Source organism: Labrus mixtus, chromosome 17 (assembly GCF_963584025.1).
Source record: "Labrus mixtus chromosome 17, fLabMix1.1, whole genome shotgun sequence".
Classification (NCBI taxonomy): Eukaryota; Metazoa; Chordata; class Actinopteri; order Labriformes; family Labridae; genus Labrus; species Labrus mixtus.
In genome coordinates, this window is record NC_083628.1 from 8,540,087 (window position 1) to 8,556,767 (window position 16,681).

The 16,681-nt window shown below is 41.9% G+C and overlaps 1 protein-coding gene across 7 annotated transcripts in view; it reads left to right on the plus strand.

Moving 5' to 3' along the window:
• The window catches only part of cdk5rap2 (CDK5 regulatory subunit associated protein 2), a 33,739-nt gene that overhangs the window by 8,144 nt on the left and 8,914 nt on the right, over positions 1-16,681 (plus strand). For 2 of the 7 annotated variants that reach the window (XM_061061482.1, XM_061061483.1), the window contains exons 9-35: positions 42-95; positions 4,446-4,568; positions 4,647-4,766; positions 4,904-5,000; positions 5,165-5,379; positions 5,501-5,671; positions 5,766-5,876; positions 5,959-6,096; positions 6,206-6,385; positions 6,471-6,665; positions 7,340-7,531; positions 7,716-7,845; positions 7,939-8,078; positions 8,175-8,291; positions 8,433-8,576; positions 8,674-8,786; positions 8,893-9,032; positions 10,765-10,905; positions 10,987-11,096; positions 11,213-11,347; positions 11,862-11,963; positions 12,075-12,262; positions 12,357-12,690; positions 13,120-14,605; positions 14,767-14,868; positions 15,312-15,460; positions 16,202-16,599. In XM_061061482.1, the coding sequence (XP_060917465.1) occupies positions 42-95; positions 4,446-4,568; positions 4,647-4,766; positions 4,904-5,000; positions 5,165-5,379; positions 5,501-5,671; positions 5,766-5,876; positions 5,959-6,096; positions 6,206-6,385; positions 6,471-6,665; positions 7,340-7,531; positions 7,716-7,845; positions 7,939-8,078; positions 8,175-8,291; positions 8,433-8,576; positions 8,674-8,786; positions 8,893-9,032; positions 10,765-10,905; positions 10,987-11,096; positions 11,213-11,347; positions 11,862-11,963; positions 12,075-12,262; positions 12,357-12,690; positions 13,120-14,605; positions 14,767-14,868; positions 15,312-15,460; positions 16,202-16,599 (5,525 nt within the window). Of the gene's footprint in view, positions 1-41; positions 96-3,135; positions 4,308-4,445; positions 4,569-4,646; positions 4,767-4,903; positions 5,001-5,164; positions 5,380-5,500; positions 5,672-5,765; positions 5,877-5,958; positions 6,097-6,205; positions 6,386-6,470; positions 6,666-7,339; positions 7,532-7,715; positions 7,846-7,938; positions 8,079-8,174; positions 8,292-8,432; positions 8,577-8,673; positions 8,787-8,892; positions 9,033-10,764; positions 10,906-10,986; positions 11,097-11,212; positions 11,348-11,861; positions 11,964-12,074; positions 12,263-12,356; positions 12,691-13,119; positions 14,606-14,766; positions 14,869-15,311; positions 15,461-16,201; positions 16,600-16,681 lie in introns of those variants that run through there. The other 5 variants (XM_061061476.1, XM_061061481.1, XM_061061479.1 and 2 more) reach the window with 4 other exon arrangements.

Sequence of the window (16,681 nt, forward strand, 5' to 3'; positions counted from 1 at the left end):
TGAAAAGACATTTGAGTGACCTTTGACTATCCTTTTTCCAGGCACTAAGGAACAAGCTACAAAGAGAGAATGACCAAGCCGCTCCAGATCATCAGGTTGGTGTTTCAGGATTTCTTAGTTTTTCTCTTTGTTTGGTGTCTTAAAATGAATACAAAACATTGCAAGGCTTCAGGCTGAGTATGTAGACTCATTTTTTTTTCCAATTACTTCCACGTAGCCATTTTTTTTTATTCCGACAACTTGAATATTTTTTACGTCAATCATTGTTACGTCATTATTTAATTTTTTTGTTTCCAGCAGCAGACTAGCCTCAAACCAAAAACCAGCTCATTGAACGGTGCACTAATGTGTCAAGTCATTCAAACACTCACAGGCTGATGATGCACACAGGCTATGTTCTTTGCAGTGCACACACAGCAGGCACTTATGACTTCAGAGGACTTTCAGTGTTGTTCTGTTCAAGCACAGGAAATGTTCTTTGGCATGTTTTATGGCTTGTCTTTTTCCTCTGTGTGCCTCCAGGTGAGGTTTTATGTTTGCTTCCTGTTTCAGTAAAGTAGTGATGCTGGGTACTCTGTTGTTTGTTGTGGTTATATCTGGGCTTTTGACAATAAGAAGCTTACATCCTGATTACTACATGGAGTATAAGTGAGTTTGAAGTAAGGCTGTAGGGTATGATTCAATATATTATTTTACTGTAAGCCAGGCAAAATATTGCAATTTTAAATGCCGTTTTGGGGCAAGGCATAACAGTACAGAAAAAAAGTCAAAATACATTGACAAAGCCAACATGGTCAAATGTAAGAGGCACTGAATAAAGCAGACTTGGTGAAATGACAGTTATCCTTGATTGATGATCTTAGCAGCTTCTATTACACACAGAATAAAGTGCTGCGTAAAGAAGAATATAAACAGGTCACTGTTAAATATTCATTACTGGTAATAAGATTCAAAAGTGCACATTCCAACATAGCCTACATACATGTGAGAGTACCTGCTGACAATGTTTACAAAAGAAACATACAAAAGCAATGCAGCCGAAGTGAGATATAAACTGAAATACAACAAGCATCATTGGTACCAACAGCATTACCAACACAACTATCTCCTTCCCTGAATTGATTTAAGGAGAGAAATGGCGGTGGGGGCAAAAGAGTGCCTGTATCTGTTGGATTTAAGGAAATCTGAACCGAGAACCAGAAAGAAGTAACTGAAATTCAAAGTGAAGGGGGTGAGCACTGACTGACAGGATGGATTTAGCCTTTTTCTGAACATGTTTTTTGTACAGGCCGGTGAGGCTGCTTTGCTGGGCACCAATGTTGTATTAAGTCCAGCATGTGGTTTGGCATTGTCTTGCTGCAAGGCCTTCCCTGAAAAAGAATGTATCTATTTGGGAGCATATGTTGCTCTAAAAACCTGTGTTTATCGTTGGACATTAATGGTGCCTTCACAAATGTGCAAGTTATGCCATGTGCAGTAATAGATCCCTAAACCATTAAGGATGCTGGCTTTTGAACTGTGCCGTGTCCACTAATAACAAGCCAGATGGTCCCTCCCTTCTAGCCCAGAGAACAGGGCGTCCAGGATTTCCAAACAGAGAATCAAATTTTGGCTTGTCAGCCCTCAACACAGTTTTTACCTTTTCCTCAGTCCATCTTAAATGAGCTTGGACCCAAAGAAGGTCGCTGTGCTTCTGGATCTGGTTGTTACAGTGTTGAAGAGTTTGAAACTTGCATTTGTGGACACTGCGATGAACTGTGTTGAATGACAATGGTTATTGGATGTGTTGCTGGGCCCATGCAGTGCTGTACACTACAGAATTGTGTTTGTTTTTAATGCAGGGGCAGCTGAGGACCCAAAGATCATGGCTACCCTATAATGTTTTTTGTCCTTACCACTGCGTATAAAGATTTCTACAGATTCTATGAATCTCTTATTGATGTTATGTACTGTACACAATAAAATCACGAAAAATCTTTTGGATTTTATGTATAAAACATTATTCTTAAGAATTGCACTATTTGCTAGCACAGTCTTTCATAGACTTCTCTCTTAACTTCAGATAGACTCAGCCTGTTTAGTTCCTGATACATAAGCTTGATGTGTGTAACCCTGGTAAGTTGTCTCTGTCCCTTAATCCTTTAATTGATGTATAAAGGAGTTTAAAGGTGAAAGTGAACCAGTACTGGACGACTTCTCTGAATTATTCTCTTTTCTGTCTTCTCTGTTTTCTGCATTCTGTGGGTTTGAATCCTGTATGTTATAACACATTTCATGACATTGAATCCTGTTTATTGGGCACATTTGATGTATTTAAATGTTTGATGGTAATTAAACAATCAAGATATCTTACTTTTTCACAGTTTAGAAAACTTGAAAAGGTCCACTCTTTAGGCATAATGCAAAGAAGTTTAAAAGTGTTTTTTACACCATTAACCAGGCGACTGGTTAAGGTACTGTGACGTTGAGCGCTGAAAGCTTAGTTTGGCAGTCTACCAGCTTTCCTCATCAGGTTCTTGGCGTCTGGACTCGGGTCACAGTGTTAAGACTGGATTATAAAGTTGTCTGGAGACAGTTCCTTTGGATGTTATTTATGTCTATCCTATATCTAAGATAAAACAGGGGCTGTAATCTGTCTGTTTAAATATATAGGTAAATTAATGAAGGGGCTATATTTAGAAAGTTTGGATTATTTTTTTTTGGTTTTATGAGGGATGCTTTTGGGTTTGAAAGGACTTTGAAGGAGGTGTAATGGAATTTGTGACAGCTCTGATTGCCAAGATTACACCTTCTCTGGTCTTAAAGCAGGTTTTTGATGTACTGCCAGGCAGGAAGGAGTCAATGGCGTTTCATTTAGTGCTGGATACTGCCATCTTCATAGGTCCCCTGGAGAAGCACCTATATGGGGCTGAGTGTCATACCTGAAGTCCCTCTCAGTGCATCTGGTGGGAGATTTTCTAGGTATGGTCTGGCAATGGCCACGATGCTGATCCCTGTGGCCGTCCTAGAGGATTTGATCTGATTGAATATGTGGGAGAGGCGAATAGAGGCGGGAGCAGGGATTATCAAAGGATTAGGGCTTATAGTGCTCTGCACTCAGTCACTTTCCTCTCTGCTCTCCCTGAAGCAGTAAGAGGAAATGATAGACGACTCTTCCATGGTTGGCATGATTGTGATCATAAGGTCTCTGGACAGTTTATGCGTCAGAGAGAGAACTATTGGACTCATTAAAAGTGGGTGAGTGTTGAAGACCGAAGAGCGCCATGAGGGACCCGTGTCGGATATGTGGTGTCCGTTTGGTGGGAAGCCAGTGTCGCTGGATCTTCAGCTCATCAGCGAAAAGAAAGCTACATGTGGTCTTGTCTCATGTTCTGGGCTGGGAGGTGACTCGTGATGGCCGTGGAGAGTTCCTCTGTGGAAAGTGTGTGTTCCAGTTGGAGAAGGTGGTAACATGTGATGTTAACATCAGCCAGCTGCAGGATAAATACAACAGTCAGATCCAGAAGCTGCAAGCGGAGAAAGAACACCTTATTCAGTGCATCATCCACATCTACAGAAAAAACAACTCACAGCTGGCCAGAAGTGAGTTAGAGAGCACCAGCTGCAAGACCCTGCTCAGGTCTTCTGAGGTGGACAGTCCTGAAGATGAGGTTTTGTGTCACTTAGCCTCTGAAATACAACAGTTCAAGGAGGGTGGAAGTGGCCATTCAGAGATTCAAATTAGAAGGTGTGTGAGCCTTGATCGGATTGTAAGTAAAGGGGCGCGCTCAAGCCTCAGGAGGAGCAGGGTGGGATCAGCAGCCTGGCCCGATGGTTCTATTAAGAGCTTTGGGCTCCGAGGAACACGACAATGTTCCCAGAGCTTGTACCTCGACCTGATCCAACGTAAGGGAACACTTCCTAGACCTGGAATCAAAAGTCGCTCTACATCCCTGCAGTGCCTCAATAGAGACTTTTCCTTTGACACTTCTCCAGACCCTCCACCCAAATCAAAACTCAGAGAGTCTAAGCTGTTAGTTCCCAGGCAGAGTGTCTCTGATGAGCCAGGAGGAAAGGTTCAGGCCAGAGCATTGCTCCGCCGCTCCTCAAGCCAGCCTTCTGTGATCTCTGATCTGATCCAGCTCCTACGCTGCATCCCAAGACAACAAGTCTCTGCTCCACCTGGGAGCCAAATCCCTGTCTTGAAGAGGTTAAATGCTGGTTCTCTCAACCTCAGGGTCAAACGTAGATCAAAAGAGGCAAAGTGGAAGTCTCTGCATGACCTTACAGAGGAGTTTGATGATCAATTCACTCCTGTCAGAGTGAAGGTAGTTCTTTTAAGAAGTTACATTTTGGTAAAATGTTATAGCATTAGTAATAAGCTGCCAGATAGATAGATGCCAGCTTTGCTGCTTAACATTGCTAGGGTTAATAAATGTATTCCTTTCTTTGTTTAATTTGCACAGAAGCAGAATGACTTTAGCCGATTGGAGTCTTCTAAAACGCTCCTGACTGAAGAGATCACCCAAGCAAAAAGCACAATTGAGAACCTGAGCAAAACATTGGAGGAAGCCCAGAATCAAAACAAGGTACAAGAGGATGACAATTTACTTATTTAAATAGATTGAGAGGTTTCTTTGTTTAAGATCACTGCCTCTTGTCAACAGAACATGTTAGGAAAGTTGGAGGACAAGGAGAATGAACTAAACTCTGAGAAGAAAAATGCTCTGAAACGAGACAAAACGATCCAGGGACTCACTCAGGTTCTTAGAGAGAAGGAGAAAGAGGTAATGTTCATACTGTTACTGACACGTCTATTTATTGTGCTGATCACAAGACATCACCTTTCTTTCTGTATCACTAATTCTGTATTATGAAACACTCTTAACAACAATATGTCTGTCTTTTCCTGTGTATTATACAGATAGCTGAGCTGTGTCATGACATTGAGGACAGGGATGATGCTTTGGCCAAGGCAAGAGAGGCAGCACATAAAGCCCAACTGCAGAAATACCAGGCAAGTCCTGCACCTGTTTCAAGAGAGCCAGACTTTATAGAATTTACCTTACATGATAACAGTTATGTTAATTGATACATGCTCTGTGCATTGACAGAAGTATAACTAAAGATTAACACAACTGTAAAGAAAAAGCTAATGCAATTCTTCCGCATGTCCCTCAGGGAGCAGAGGAGCACCAGAATCTTTTAATGGAAAAACAAACCGAACTGGCCCAACTCCAGGCTGAACATCATGCCAAGGTGCTTGAATCCCAGAAGCTTCAGCGTGGCCTGGACAGAAAGGATCAGGAGCTGACTGACTTGCAGCAGGCAAAGGAGCAGCTGGAGGTGGAACTGGAGGAAATGCAGCAGCAGAAGAAGAAGGGTGACAAAGCCCTCAATGTAAGACTCCTTGAGGACAGTGATTGTCCAGTACACATTTCCTAAATGTCATTATTATCTTTAAGATCCTCTTGTCTGTTATTCTGGCTTTGTTTGATGGAATAATCATTCCTCCCTCCAGGATCTAAATAATCATCTCAAAAAAGTAAGTGGAGAAATTGGGGTAAGAGAGAGTGCACTGGAGCAGCAGTACGAAGAGCTGCTGGATCAAACAAAAAGAAAACTACAGTCCCATGAATGCACAATCCAGCGGCTAACATCCACCCTGGCTGATAAAGAGCAGCAGTTACAGGTGAAAATAATATATTAACATTTACTGACAGATTCTAGACCAAAATATATAACTTTTATTTCAGTATTAACATTCTCTTCCCTGTGTTCACCAGGAGTACATAAACATGGTCAGAGATCTTGAACAAAGCAAAAGCATGGAAGGAAACGATAATGTGCTTTCCAAGCTGCGCCAAAGGCTGAAAGAGAAGGAGAAGGCTTTGGAGGTGGGCATTCCTTCTATGTAATCTTCTCACCACAGTGACTATAATTTAAGTCTGACAGTCTTATGTTTACTCTCTTTAACAGCAAGCGCTCGATGAGAAGTTTGCTGCCATTGAGGAGAAAGACAATGAGATACACCAGCTGCAGCTATCTCTAAGGGAGAAAGAAAGAGACCTGGAAAGGCTCAATAATTTACTCTCTCATAACGAGGAAACCATTAATGTAAGTAGTTATGACTGTCCATTGTGGATATATCTGAGACTGGTGCCAGAAATGTTCATTTTCCAGAAATGAGTTATAAATGCATGTCTCTGCCCCTTTTATTTTTTAGAGTTTTGACAGTTTGATCAAGGAGAAAGATGTAGAGCTGCAGCATCTTGCAAACACCCTGAAGAACCTGCAGAGATCTAAGCAAGATGTAGAAGATAACCTGAACAGATCTCTGAGGGAGAAAGACTCCATCATCAGCCAACTACAGCTCTCCCTGGAGGGCAAGACGAAAGATATGGAGGTTAGCTTAAAAGCATACACAAATATACACCACATAATTTGTTATGTTGTTTTCAGTTGTGTAAGTCTGCCACTCTTCTTTGTAGGAAATGGCTAACTCAATGCTAAGCCAGTCACAGACTCATGCACATGACCTTGCCGAACAGATGGGCCAGAGGTTGAAGGTCACAGAGGCTATGCTGGCAGAGGCTCAGAAGGCCAGAGAAAGACTCATCGCTGACAATGAGAGTGCTGTGGAGGGACTGTTGGCTACAATCAACAGCAAGGACAAACTCCTCAAGGTCAACATATAATTGTGAAAATATGTAGAGTGATATCGGGGATTAACCCAGAGAAACTCGGTATTCATAGCAACAAATAGTAAGAGAAAATTCAATGTTTTATATGTAGACTTCAACATTAGATTAGCATTTTAGGTACTGTTTATTAGTTCAGATCTTAGCTACAGAATAAGAACTTTTATTGTCATGGAGGATTTTTTTTGTCTAAAAGCCATAAATATACAGAGGTGTTCCTCAGGGCTCAATTGTAGGTCCTTTACTTTTTAGCTTTTATATGCTCCCACTCAGTAACATCAACATTGCTCTAAATCAGGGTTAATAGATGCCCACAACACTGAAGACATTACCTAATGGGTGGCACAGATTTTCTACTGGTCAACCAGGATATAATGGAAGTCTTGGCTATTGGTAATAAGGTTCAGAGAGTCATATTATACAAGCAAATACTATTAAAAAAACTATATACATCTGGATTAAAGTGTATTATACATTAATCACAGCATACTAACAGAACATCTCAAATAAATATTCTATCATATATTAATACAAAAATGATCAATTATCCATTAATACAAAAAAAGATTTGTGCAGCAATATAAATTAATTACATTTTTTTAGTCAAACTGTGAACATCAGTATCTCTCGTTTATTTAATCTGTACTTTGTCTTCCCAGGAGTCTGCAGAGCATTACAACCGCATGCTGTCTGAGCGTACACAAGAGATTCAGGAACTAAGAAAGAAGCTGTCTGATAGTCAGCAGCAGCTTGCCACTGCTGAGAGGCAAACCTCCACAACAGCCCAGGAGAGTAATTTGGAGACTGCAGAGCTCAAAGCGCTGCTCGCTGACAAAGACAGCCTCATCAATGTAAGTTGCACAGTCAGTCAGCTGTAAAATGTACTCGACTTAATAGCCTAACAAGGGAAGGAAGTCAGAAGTCCCCAGGGGAACAATACTAATGATACTCCTCTTAACATTTTGACTTCATATGATAATCTTTGATTTCCAAACAAATTTTTTTCAGTCCGTGTTTGTGTTTGTAACTTTGCAGAAGCTGCTGCAGCGTGGTCAGGAGAGGGATCAGTATCTGGCAGAGATGAGGCAGAAGGAGGAGCCAGATCATGTGTTGGAACTCAGACAAACTATTCAGATCATGCAGGAGAAGTTGGTTGAGAAGGAAGGTGAGGCATTAAGACCCATACCATCTCACTAGAAATTGGAAACTTAAATTACATGATGGTCCTACTTTTGATTCTGTTTTGTCCACGTTGAAGCTGAGCTGTCCAGAAGGAACAGTGAGGATAACGCGGAGAACATTCATCTCCCAAAGAAAACAGTTGTTGTCCTGAAGAAAGAACTGGCACAGAAAACTGAGGCACTGAACAAAGCACTTAAGAGGGAGAATGAGCTAAAGGTCAGTTCATTTTACCCAACTTACTTTGTCAGTTATAACTTCTCTTACAAACATGTTATTTTCGGTGATCCTCAACTCCATTTTCTTTAAATCTAGATATCCTTGGCTGAGCTACAGTCTTTACTATCTGAGCGAGATGGTTGCAATGAAGGTCAGGCTGCTAATATTGAATCCCTGACTTCAACTCTGAAGACCAAGGATGAGATCATCAATGTAAGGCTTCACCCATTAACAAAGTGAAGATCTTATGCTGGAAAAAGTACACAACAGCTGTCAATAAGGAGCTTTTCTACTGACTTTGCTCCTCGGCCTGAACTCAACAGTTTTTAAGTTTTGTTAAATGCCTCTGTGCAGGTTCTCCACCAACGCCTTGGTCAGAGGGGGGACAGCCGAGCTGATCACACTCAAGATCAGGTCATCGGCTCTGGCATGGAGAGATCTCTCCCAGGGCTCCCCCAGAGAGAGAGAACCATGATTGGTGGAGACAGCCAGCAAGAAGTAAACATTTTCTTCTGAATAAAATACCTAAAGCAACACATTTAAAACTAAATTGGACATTTAGACCACTCCCTTAATCATTTCTGTTTCCCCAAAGGCTTTCCCCAACCTCATAGCACTGCAACAGGAGCATAATGCCCTGAACAAAGCCCTGAGAGCCGAACAACAGCTCTACTCCAGCCTGGTCAGGACTGTAAAGGAACAGGACAGGTGAGGGATAATGATCACTCTGTCAAAACTAGAAAAAATTCAGATAAACTTGATTTGGTTACTTGTTTTTTTAATTACTTTGTATGAATCCGTGTATGTTTTGCAGTGCTCAGCGTCTCCATGCTCTGCAGCTGGAGTTGACAGCTGTGCAGCTACTCAGGCAGCAGCTGGAGGAAAGCATCAAAACTAACGAGGAGCTAAGGGAGGACTTGGAGAGAGAGATACACAAGGCCAAACTCAGAGAAGGTGCAGTGCAATCACACGCGGTGGTATAAGATGGTGGGAACTGAATTAAAGAAAATAATGAAAAGGGGAAAATAAAAAGGAATGTTTATCAGTTCAGTTGTTAGGGAAGTTAGGAAACAACAGCTCAGGTAGACTTTCATTTAAAGCACCGAGTACGGTTGTCACCATACCAAAGTTTAACTTACTATTCTTGTAAAAATCAAACAATATCAGTACCCGTTTTTATACCATGACAATAACATTTCATTGGTACTTTTCCATACTTTTTATCTTATAAACAGAGATTTTATCCTTTTAAACTGTGTGGTATTGAAAAGTATTGAGGAATTGAAAATTTTGAAGACCTTAGCTCCCAGAGAAACACACATGTCTTCTTTGTCATGTGTGTGTACTCTAATAATATCTCCTGTTGACAAGCTCACGTCCCCTCTTTTATGTGTCACTGTATTCAGCATGCACACCTGCTCCTTCCACTGCTCATCTGTCTTCATGTTATGTTCATTGTTCTTAACGTCATCACCTCCTCATCTGCATGTTCTATCCAGAGTAAAGTTGATCGTTGTCTTTGTCTCTTTGAAAATGTAATGTCTCCAGTCTGTTTCTGTGTTTGTCTGTCCATTATTAAAAAAATAACTAAATAAAGGCTGCTGTTGGCCGATCTTTCTGTCTCTCACTTTAACACACTGTCTGTCTGTTCTGACTGTCCCATTAAAACATTTGGTTGTTTGTTGAATTCCATAACACCCCTCTGGTTATTAACTCAACCCATCCTACCTTCTGTCATTTCATTGCACAAGCATTTCATTATATAACAACTTTGAAAAGGGTATTAAGGGCTGTTATGAAGCAGAAGAATCTAACGGTATCCTGCTACAGGGCAGCTTCCCTGAAATAAATCTTATTACAAAAGCTACGTTGGCTATCTTTTACATCACATAGTTAATTCAATTTAGCACAGATAGTACTTTGGATGTGAAGTCAGGACGTAGTATTGAGACTGATTAAAGATGTCACTGTATGCTAGGACCAATTACATCAGTGTTTGTCAACATGTGTATGTGCTCACCCTTGTGCGCTTGTCAAGCGCCGGCTCTTCCCCTGTCTGCATAGAGCCAGGTGTATAAATAGGTCAGCTGTAAGTAACAGGCCTGTAGCTCACATTCACTCTGAATCCGATTTAGAAACAGCTTCAGTAATTACCACTGATTAAATTTCCACATCTTGTTTCTGTTACAATGTGGTCGTCTACACAAACTTTTTGATTGTATTTCTACAACTATATACATATTTGAGAATGTATTTTTGTGTAGCTGCAGATCTCTAGCTTAATTTCACACAGAAGCTTTCTGTTAAATTCCACCACTAGTCTTCCTGATTCTATCTTGAATTTATTGTGTATGGAACAAGCTAACCCAAAACCCATCAAATGTATTTTAGAAAGTAATCAACAGTGAATCTAGCTATGCTTTAATAAGAGGACAATGTAAAGCAGAATCATGCTTTTTGGGTATTTGGATAAGTCTTGGTTTCTTGAAAATATATTATTAAAGGGATTTATTCAATTATACAATGTTGGATGTTACACAAAAACATCTTGCCTTATTAACTTACTATGCTGCATGTGAATTGAAAAGTTAAACACATGTTGACAGTTTAACACTTACCTGAACATAGATACTGAATGCTAACATGACAGACATGACTGTAAGGAACCCTCTGTGTATCTCTTCAGGTATTGACCTGAGTGATTCCAAAGAACTGGAGAGTATGAGACACCAGCTGGAGGATGCACAGCGCTGGAATGCCTCTCTGCAGGCTCGCTTAGGAGCCATACAGAACCGTGGAGGAGGTGTTGGTGGGGCAAATGATGGTGGTAAGTTTGGACAGAATACTCAGACTTATTCTGGAGTTTTGGCTTTTACTCAACATTCATTTCCCCCCCCCCCCTTTTCAGGCGACACTTTGAGTTTCATCGGAGATCAGACTTCCTACATGAGTATCTGTGTGGGGGAGGAGCAGGATGACAGCTTGTCTCAACTCTCTGTGCAAGAGCTCAGACAGAAGGTGACTGAGTAAATTAATATAATTGATTTTTATCGGTTGGCAAGACTAGCAACAAAATATGTTCAACAGGAAGACAATAATTTTGTGAATAAATAAAAAATAAATCCATGGTTTAGGTGCTGGAGCAGCAGGACTCTCTCAGCAGACTGCAGACTTTAAACCACGAGCTGCAGAACCGACCATCAACTCTGGAGAAGTCAGACTACGACAATGGAGGCAAAGATTTGGCCAGCAGTAGTTCCTGGAAACAGGTTAGAGGCCACAGAAGACTGACGCAAATGGAGAAATTTGTACTTAAAGTTGAGGTGTTGAAGTGTATGTTCTGAACTTTTCTGCATTTTATCAGCAAATCTTGGAATAGTTTGTCCACATTTAGCAAATACTTGATGAATCATGTCTTAGTCATTGCCTAACATCCAGTCTGTTAGCTCCTTTCAAACCCTAAACCTTATTCTTAACATTTGCTCTGTCTAGCTTGTTGCTAAAGTCTTTCTAGTCTTTGGTATTGTTTGTCTTTTTCTCTAACAAGTGTGTTTTTTGTCTATAGTAGAAGTTTTCGTCTACTTCTCCTTCACCTTTCCTAACCACTCCCTGTGTTTTCTTTATCTTTGTGTCCCATGAAATGGTCTCTCTTCGCCATACCACATTAGACACGTCACACCATTCTGCTTTTGCTGTGCAGTGTTTTATGGATTTTGTTCCCTCGTTAAGTTTTTCTTTATGGAGCCATCTGTGTCATACTCGCCTCCCATCCCATTACTCTAGCAGCTCGAGAAGATGCAGGAGACGCGGCATGTGGCTCAAAGTAGGAAGACACAACATTCTGTTCAAAATCAAGAGAGTCAGACAGACATCTCACTAGGACAGGTATGATAAATATCATCTTTAATATATGATCTAAAATGTAATATCCTTACCCTTGTAAATTCCCATTTGATGTAACTCAATAAACCATTTTTCTAAACTATTGCTTCTTAGATGGTGTCTGGAGAGCTGTTGGGCAATATGAGTATAAACAGTGGCCTCAGCCAGAGTAGAGAGCATGCTCAGTCTGGCAAAGACACCTTGGACATTGGAGATGACGATTCTGGGCAGAGGAGCACAGATGAAATAGCACTTAGAACCCTTCTGACTGACAGTGGGGTCCCATCTGTCTTGCACCTTAGGTGGGTCTTTTCTGCACCAGTGTCCAGATCGTATTCCTTGCTTTCACTTTTGAGTCTATGTAATAGTAAACTAATAAAATTTCCCGTGATGCAGAGAGGAGCTGCGCAGACTCGAAGCAGAAAATGTGGAGCTACGGGGTCTCCTGAAAGAGCAAAAATCTTCAGAGAGTAAAGAGAAGGAGAGCAGAGATGCCTCTGGGAACAGTAGTGACGGACAGGCTGAGTTGAGAAGGAGTGCGGAAAGCCTTCAAGGCGAGGCAGGAGGTCACACAAAGGTCATGAATCTGCCAACTGAGGAGGGAGACAAGAACTCCTACAAGATGTCAGATGGGGAGAGACATGTCAGCACCACAGAGGGGACGAAGAATCCCCCAACTAATGGCCAAACACTCAACAAGAGTGCAAAGCAGCATGTCACAAACCATGGGGTAGGTTTTGTTTTATAGTAAAACTGTACAACATTGCATTGCACGCATTGTGTTCTTGTGACATCCCAACCAAAGTTGTATTATAGAAACTGATTTTAAATGCATCATTTAGGAAATACTGATGTTGCGGCTGAATTAATGATGTGGAATGGAAAGGTACTCAGAATGCCTTAAACTTCGTTTGATGCAGACAGTGCTGAAAGTGTTTATCATGGATGGGGAAGCTGCTCTGCTTGAAAACTGTCACAGCCCCATTTTTATATCACCCTGAGCATTTTGTTTTGCATTATGTGAAGGTGAAAACAGTTTTTTTTATCATAGCTTATTGGGAACTATAGAGACAATATATATTTGGTCATGTATCTGTGGTGGACACATGCATCAGCCAGGCTTTATTTATAATGTATTTGATCTCTGTTTTAATTGTAGGCTGGGGTCAAATCTCGTCTCCCGGTCCCCGTGAGGCTAAGAGCAGAGGCGAGTAGCAGCAGGCAGTCTGAGAACTCTGATCATCTGAGAATTGATACACTTAAACACCTTCATATGGATGATGTATGTGGGTCCGACCAGCTATTGCATACAGACTCTGACTCTTCCTCACGTGGATACACATATGGCAGCAGCCAAGTGGAGACAGATAACGTCTCTGAAGTAGCAACAACAATGGATCACACCCGAGCCAACTCTGCTCTTCTCACTCAGCTGGAGCTTCTTCACCAGGAGTGTCAGGAGAAAGAGGCTCTGATCAACAAGCTCAGCAAGCAGCTAGCTGATTGGGAAGAGCTTGACATTCAGCTCCAGGAAAAGGATTCGCTCAATCGCCAGTATGTTGAGGCCTTACAGGCTGCAGAATCCACCATTGCTTACCTTACCGCCTGCAGTCTGGACAGCCAGGGAGGATTTGGCACCGCAGGGTCATGTACAGCGTCGGGCTCTGTTGGTTCAGATGCAGCCCTCCACAGCAGATGCATGGTCCTGCAAACAGCACTACAGGAGAAGGAGGAGCTTAACAACAGGCTTATAGCTCTTCTGAGCATGGCAGAGAAAGCCATGGCCTCCACTAAATGCCAAGAAGAGAATCCAGAAAATTGTGATTTATGTTTAAAGATAGGGGCAGCTTTGCAGCAGGTGAAGGCTTCTTCAAGCACACAGTCTCCAAGAGGTGTTTTTGTAAGCACAGAGGACTCTGTGCAAGAGCTGCAACGGCATGTGGACTCTTTGCAGGAGTCACTGTGGGAGCAGAACAGGCGTAATGCAGAGCTTCAAGAACAAGTGAGAGCTCATGATGACGTGACTAAATACAACTGCAACAGTAGCAGTGCTGTCCAAAATGCAGAATCACTTAAGGGAAAGGAGTCAAAGAAAAGTTCTGCTTTTAATCAGGAGATGACCAAAGTTCTCATAAACTGCCTCAGTGCTGCAGAGTCTGCCATTGCCTCTCTGGCAACACACTGTACAAATACCAGCTCCTTAGCTTCTGGTAAATCCTCACAGACTAGCTCTGACCTGCAGATCACTTTAGAGAACCTTCAAAGGGCCCTGCAGGAGAGGAAAGACCTGGGTGAAACCACCCAGCCACCCTCTAAATCCACCAGCAATCAGTCTGCTGCTTCTGGAACAAATGGAGAGCATCGCCAAGACCTTCACAACAACATCCGCCTCCTCTATAAGGTCCTCGCTGATCAATATCAGAGAATATCAGAGCTCCAGGCCTCACTCCAAGGAAAGGGCTGGAAAGAGGAGAGCAAGGTCCACAGGACATTGCAGGATGACAAAGGATTACCACCAAATGTTCAGCTCCAGCTGGAAGCTCTCCACAAGGCGCTGAGGGAGAAGAAGAAAGCGTGTAAAAGCCTGGAGGAGAAACTGGCCACTGCACTTTCAAACACATCCTCCCCTGAAACTGCACGAAGAGGTAAGATGGATGGCCAAGACAGAATATTTTTTTTTAAATCTGCAAAGGCATGCTTATGTGATTTTAAAGTGAAATGGATATGGAACACCATAAAAGAGAGAGAGACTTGTGCTTGTTAAATGATTTCTTCCTAACCCAACATATATTGCCCCCAATGCCAGCTCTGGAGCAGGATGACAAAGGCGTGCAGGTGGATTTGCAGGACCTGGGTTACGAAACCAGTGGAAAGAGTGAGAACGATAGGGAAGAGAGCAGTAGCACAGGTAGACAGCTTTCAGACAGACACTGCATGTCTGTCTGTTGAGTGGACACTAATCTCACATGTGGACAGAGTCTTTCTATAAGTGTGCATGACAAAGTGAACAATGGAAACTGTAACACTGTCTCTTGCCTCGACAAGATGTTTTCACGTTGGGTGTCTTAACCACACAAACTCTACTGGTTTGAACTTGGTGTTTCTCTGCTGCACTCTTCACAAACTTAAATGAACTGTCAATGTTTTGCATTGATGAATTCTTGCATGTTTCCACTCTGAAGTTCAGAATGTCTCTGGAGCACTCATTAACCTTTCACTATAATTTCTTGACTTTTTTCACAGTAAATATGTATCTTAGATTATTTTCCTCTTACTCTCTTTCACAATTGTCTTTCCAGAATCAGTTCCCCAGTTGAGTCTTTTTTTCTGTGTTTTTCCCTGTGTTGCCAGATCTAGAGGTTGGTGTGAAGCCCAGTTGCAGTGCCTCTAGCCTGCCCTACCTGCTGAAACATGAGCAGGCCAACTTTTCCTCTACTGACAACCTGGACTCCACCTCCAGCACCCCATACCCCAGTTCTCCGGCTTTCAGCTCAGCCAAGGTATAAAATTAGGCTTAACCCCTCCCCTGAACATGCTTGCCAACTAGGGAAGAACAGCTGGTCTGTCAAACTATCAAGACACTAAATTTCAACAAGTTTGGTGTGTGGTGTCTCTTTTTTGCCCATCTGTAACAAAAAGTTAAGTTAAAAAGGAGTGTATGGTCTCTCTAACATGCACTGCAATTAATAGCATGTATGGCTAACTAGCTTGCTGATTACATAATGCAGCCAGTGAGCAGTTTGAACCAACTGATTTAGATAATGTCTGCTGTATCAGCTAGCCAGCTACAAATTTGCAGGCTACTGTTACTACAGCTTGGGATTCAGAATCAGATCACAGACTTTTATTCTCCCTCCAGGCAGAAACACACACACTAACATCCAGCTTGTCTACCCAACAAAATGCTTCCAATTGTGTATGCGTCCCCTCAAGTTCAAGGTCCACATCCAAAACTAATTTTACCGTAAAGAACATAGTAGAGGAGAAATACATGTTAACATTTTATTTCAAAATGACTAAGAATACTAAGCTGCATTTTTGCACAGTGAGATTGAAAGGTTTAAAATAAATTGCAACACTACATAACAAGGTTTATGCTACGTGGACTCTCAATGAACAATTTGCATACTATACATTCAGTCAAATTCCTTTAAACAACAATTTCCTACTGTTCAAAAGCAACCCCATATATTAGTAAAAACAGGTTTTCAATTGTGTAATTTTCTCTGTTGTGTTTTCAGGTCAGTCTGAAGGGCCTGCAGGTCTATGACGAGTACGGTGTGTCTGAGGACCCTCACCAGCTTCAGGGACAAGTCAAAGAGCTGAAGGTCCAGCTTGAAAACCAGACCAAACTCATCCTGCAAATGCAGAGTCTCCTGCGAAGGAACTCCCTCTCCAGTGATCAAGTCGCAAACACCTCCGATCCATCAGCCGTGAGGGATCAAGGGGGGCCACATGGAGACCATGGCCAGAATATAAGCCACAAAAGTGGGTCGCTAGGGGACAAGGAAGGGAAGAACCAGGCGATGAAGGACAAAACCAGCCGTTTGAATGTAGACCTGGAAGGAGAGAAGATGCAGAACAGAAGATTGAGTGATCAGCTGCAGCAAACCTGCAGCGGTTCTACATCTCCTGCAAGGTCAGCATTCACTTTTAATATGATCATTTCATTATCGATTGGCAGCTGCAAAGTTGTTTTGAATATTAGATCTTAACTCAGC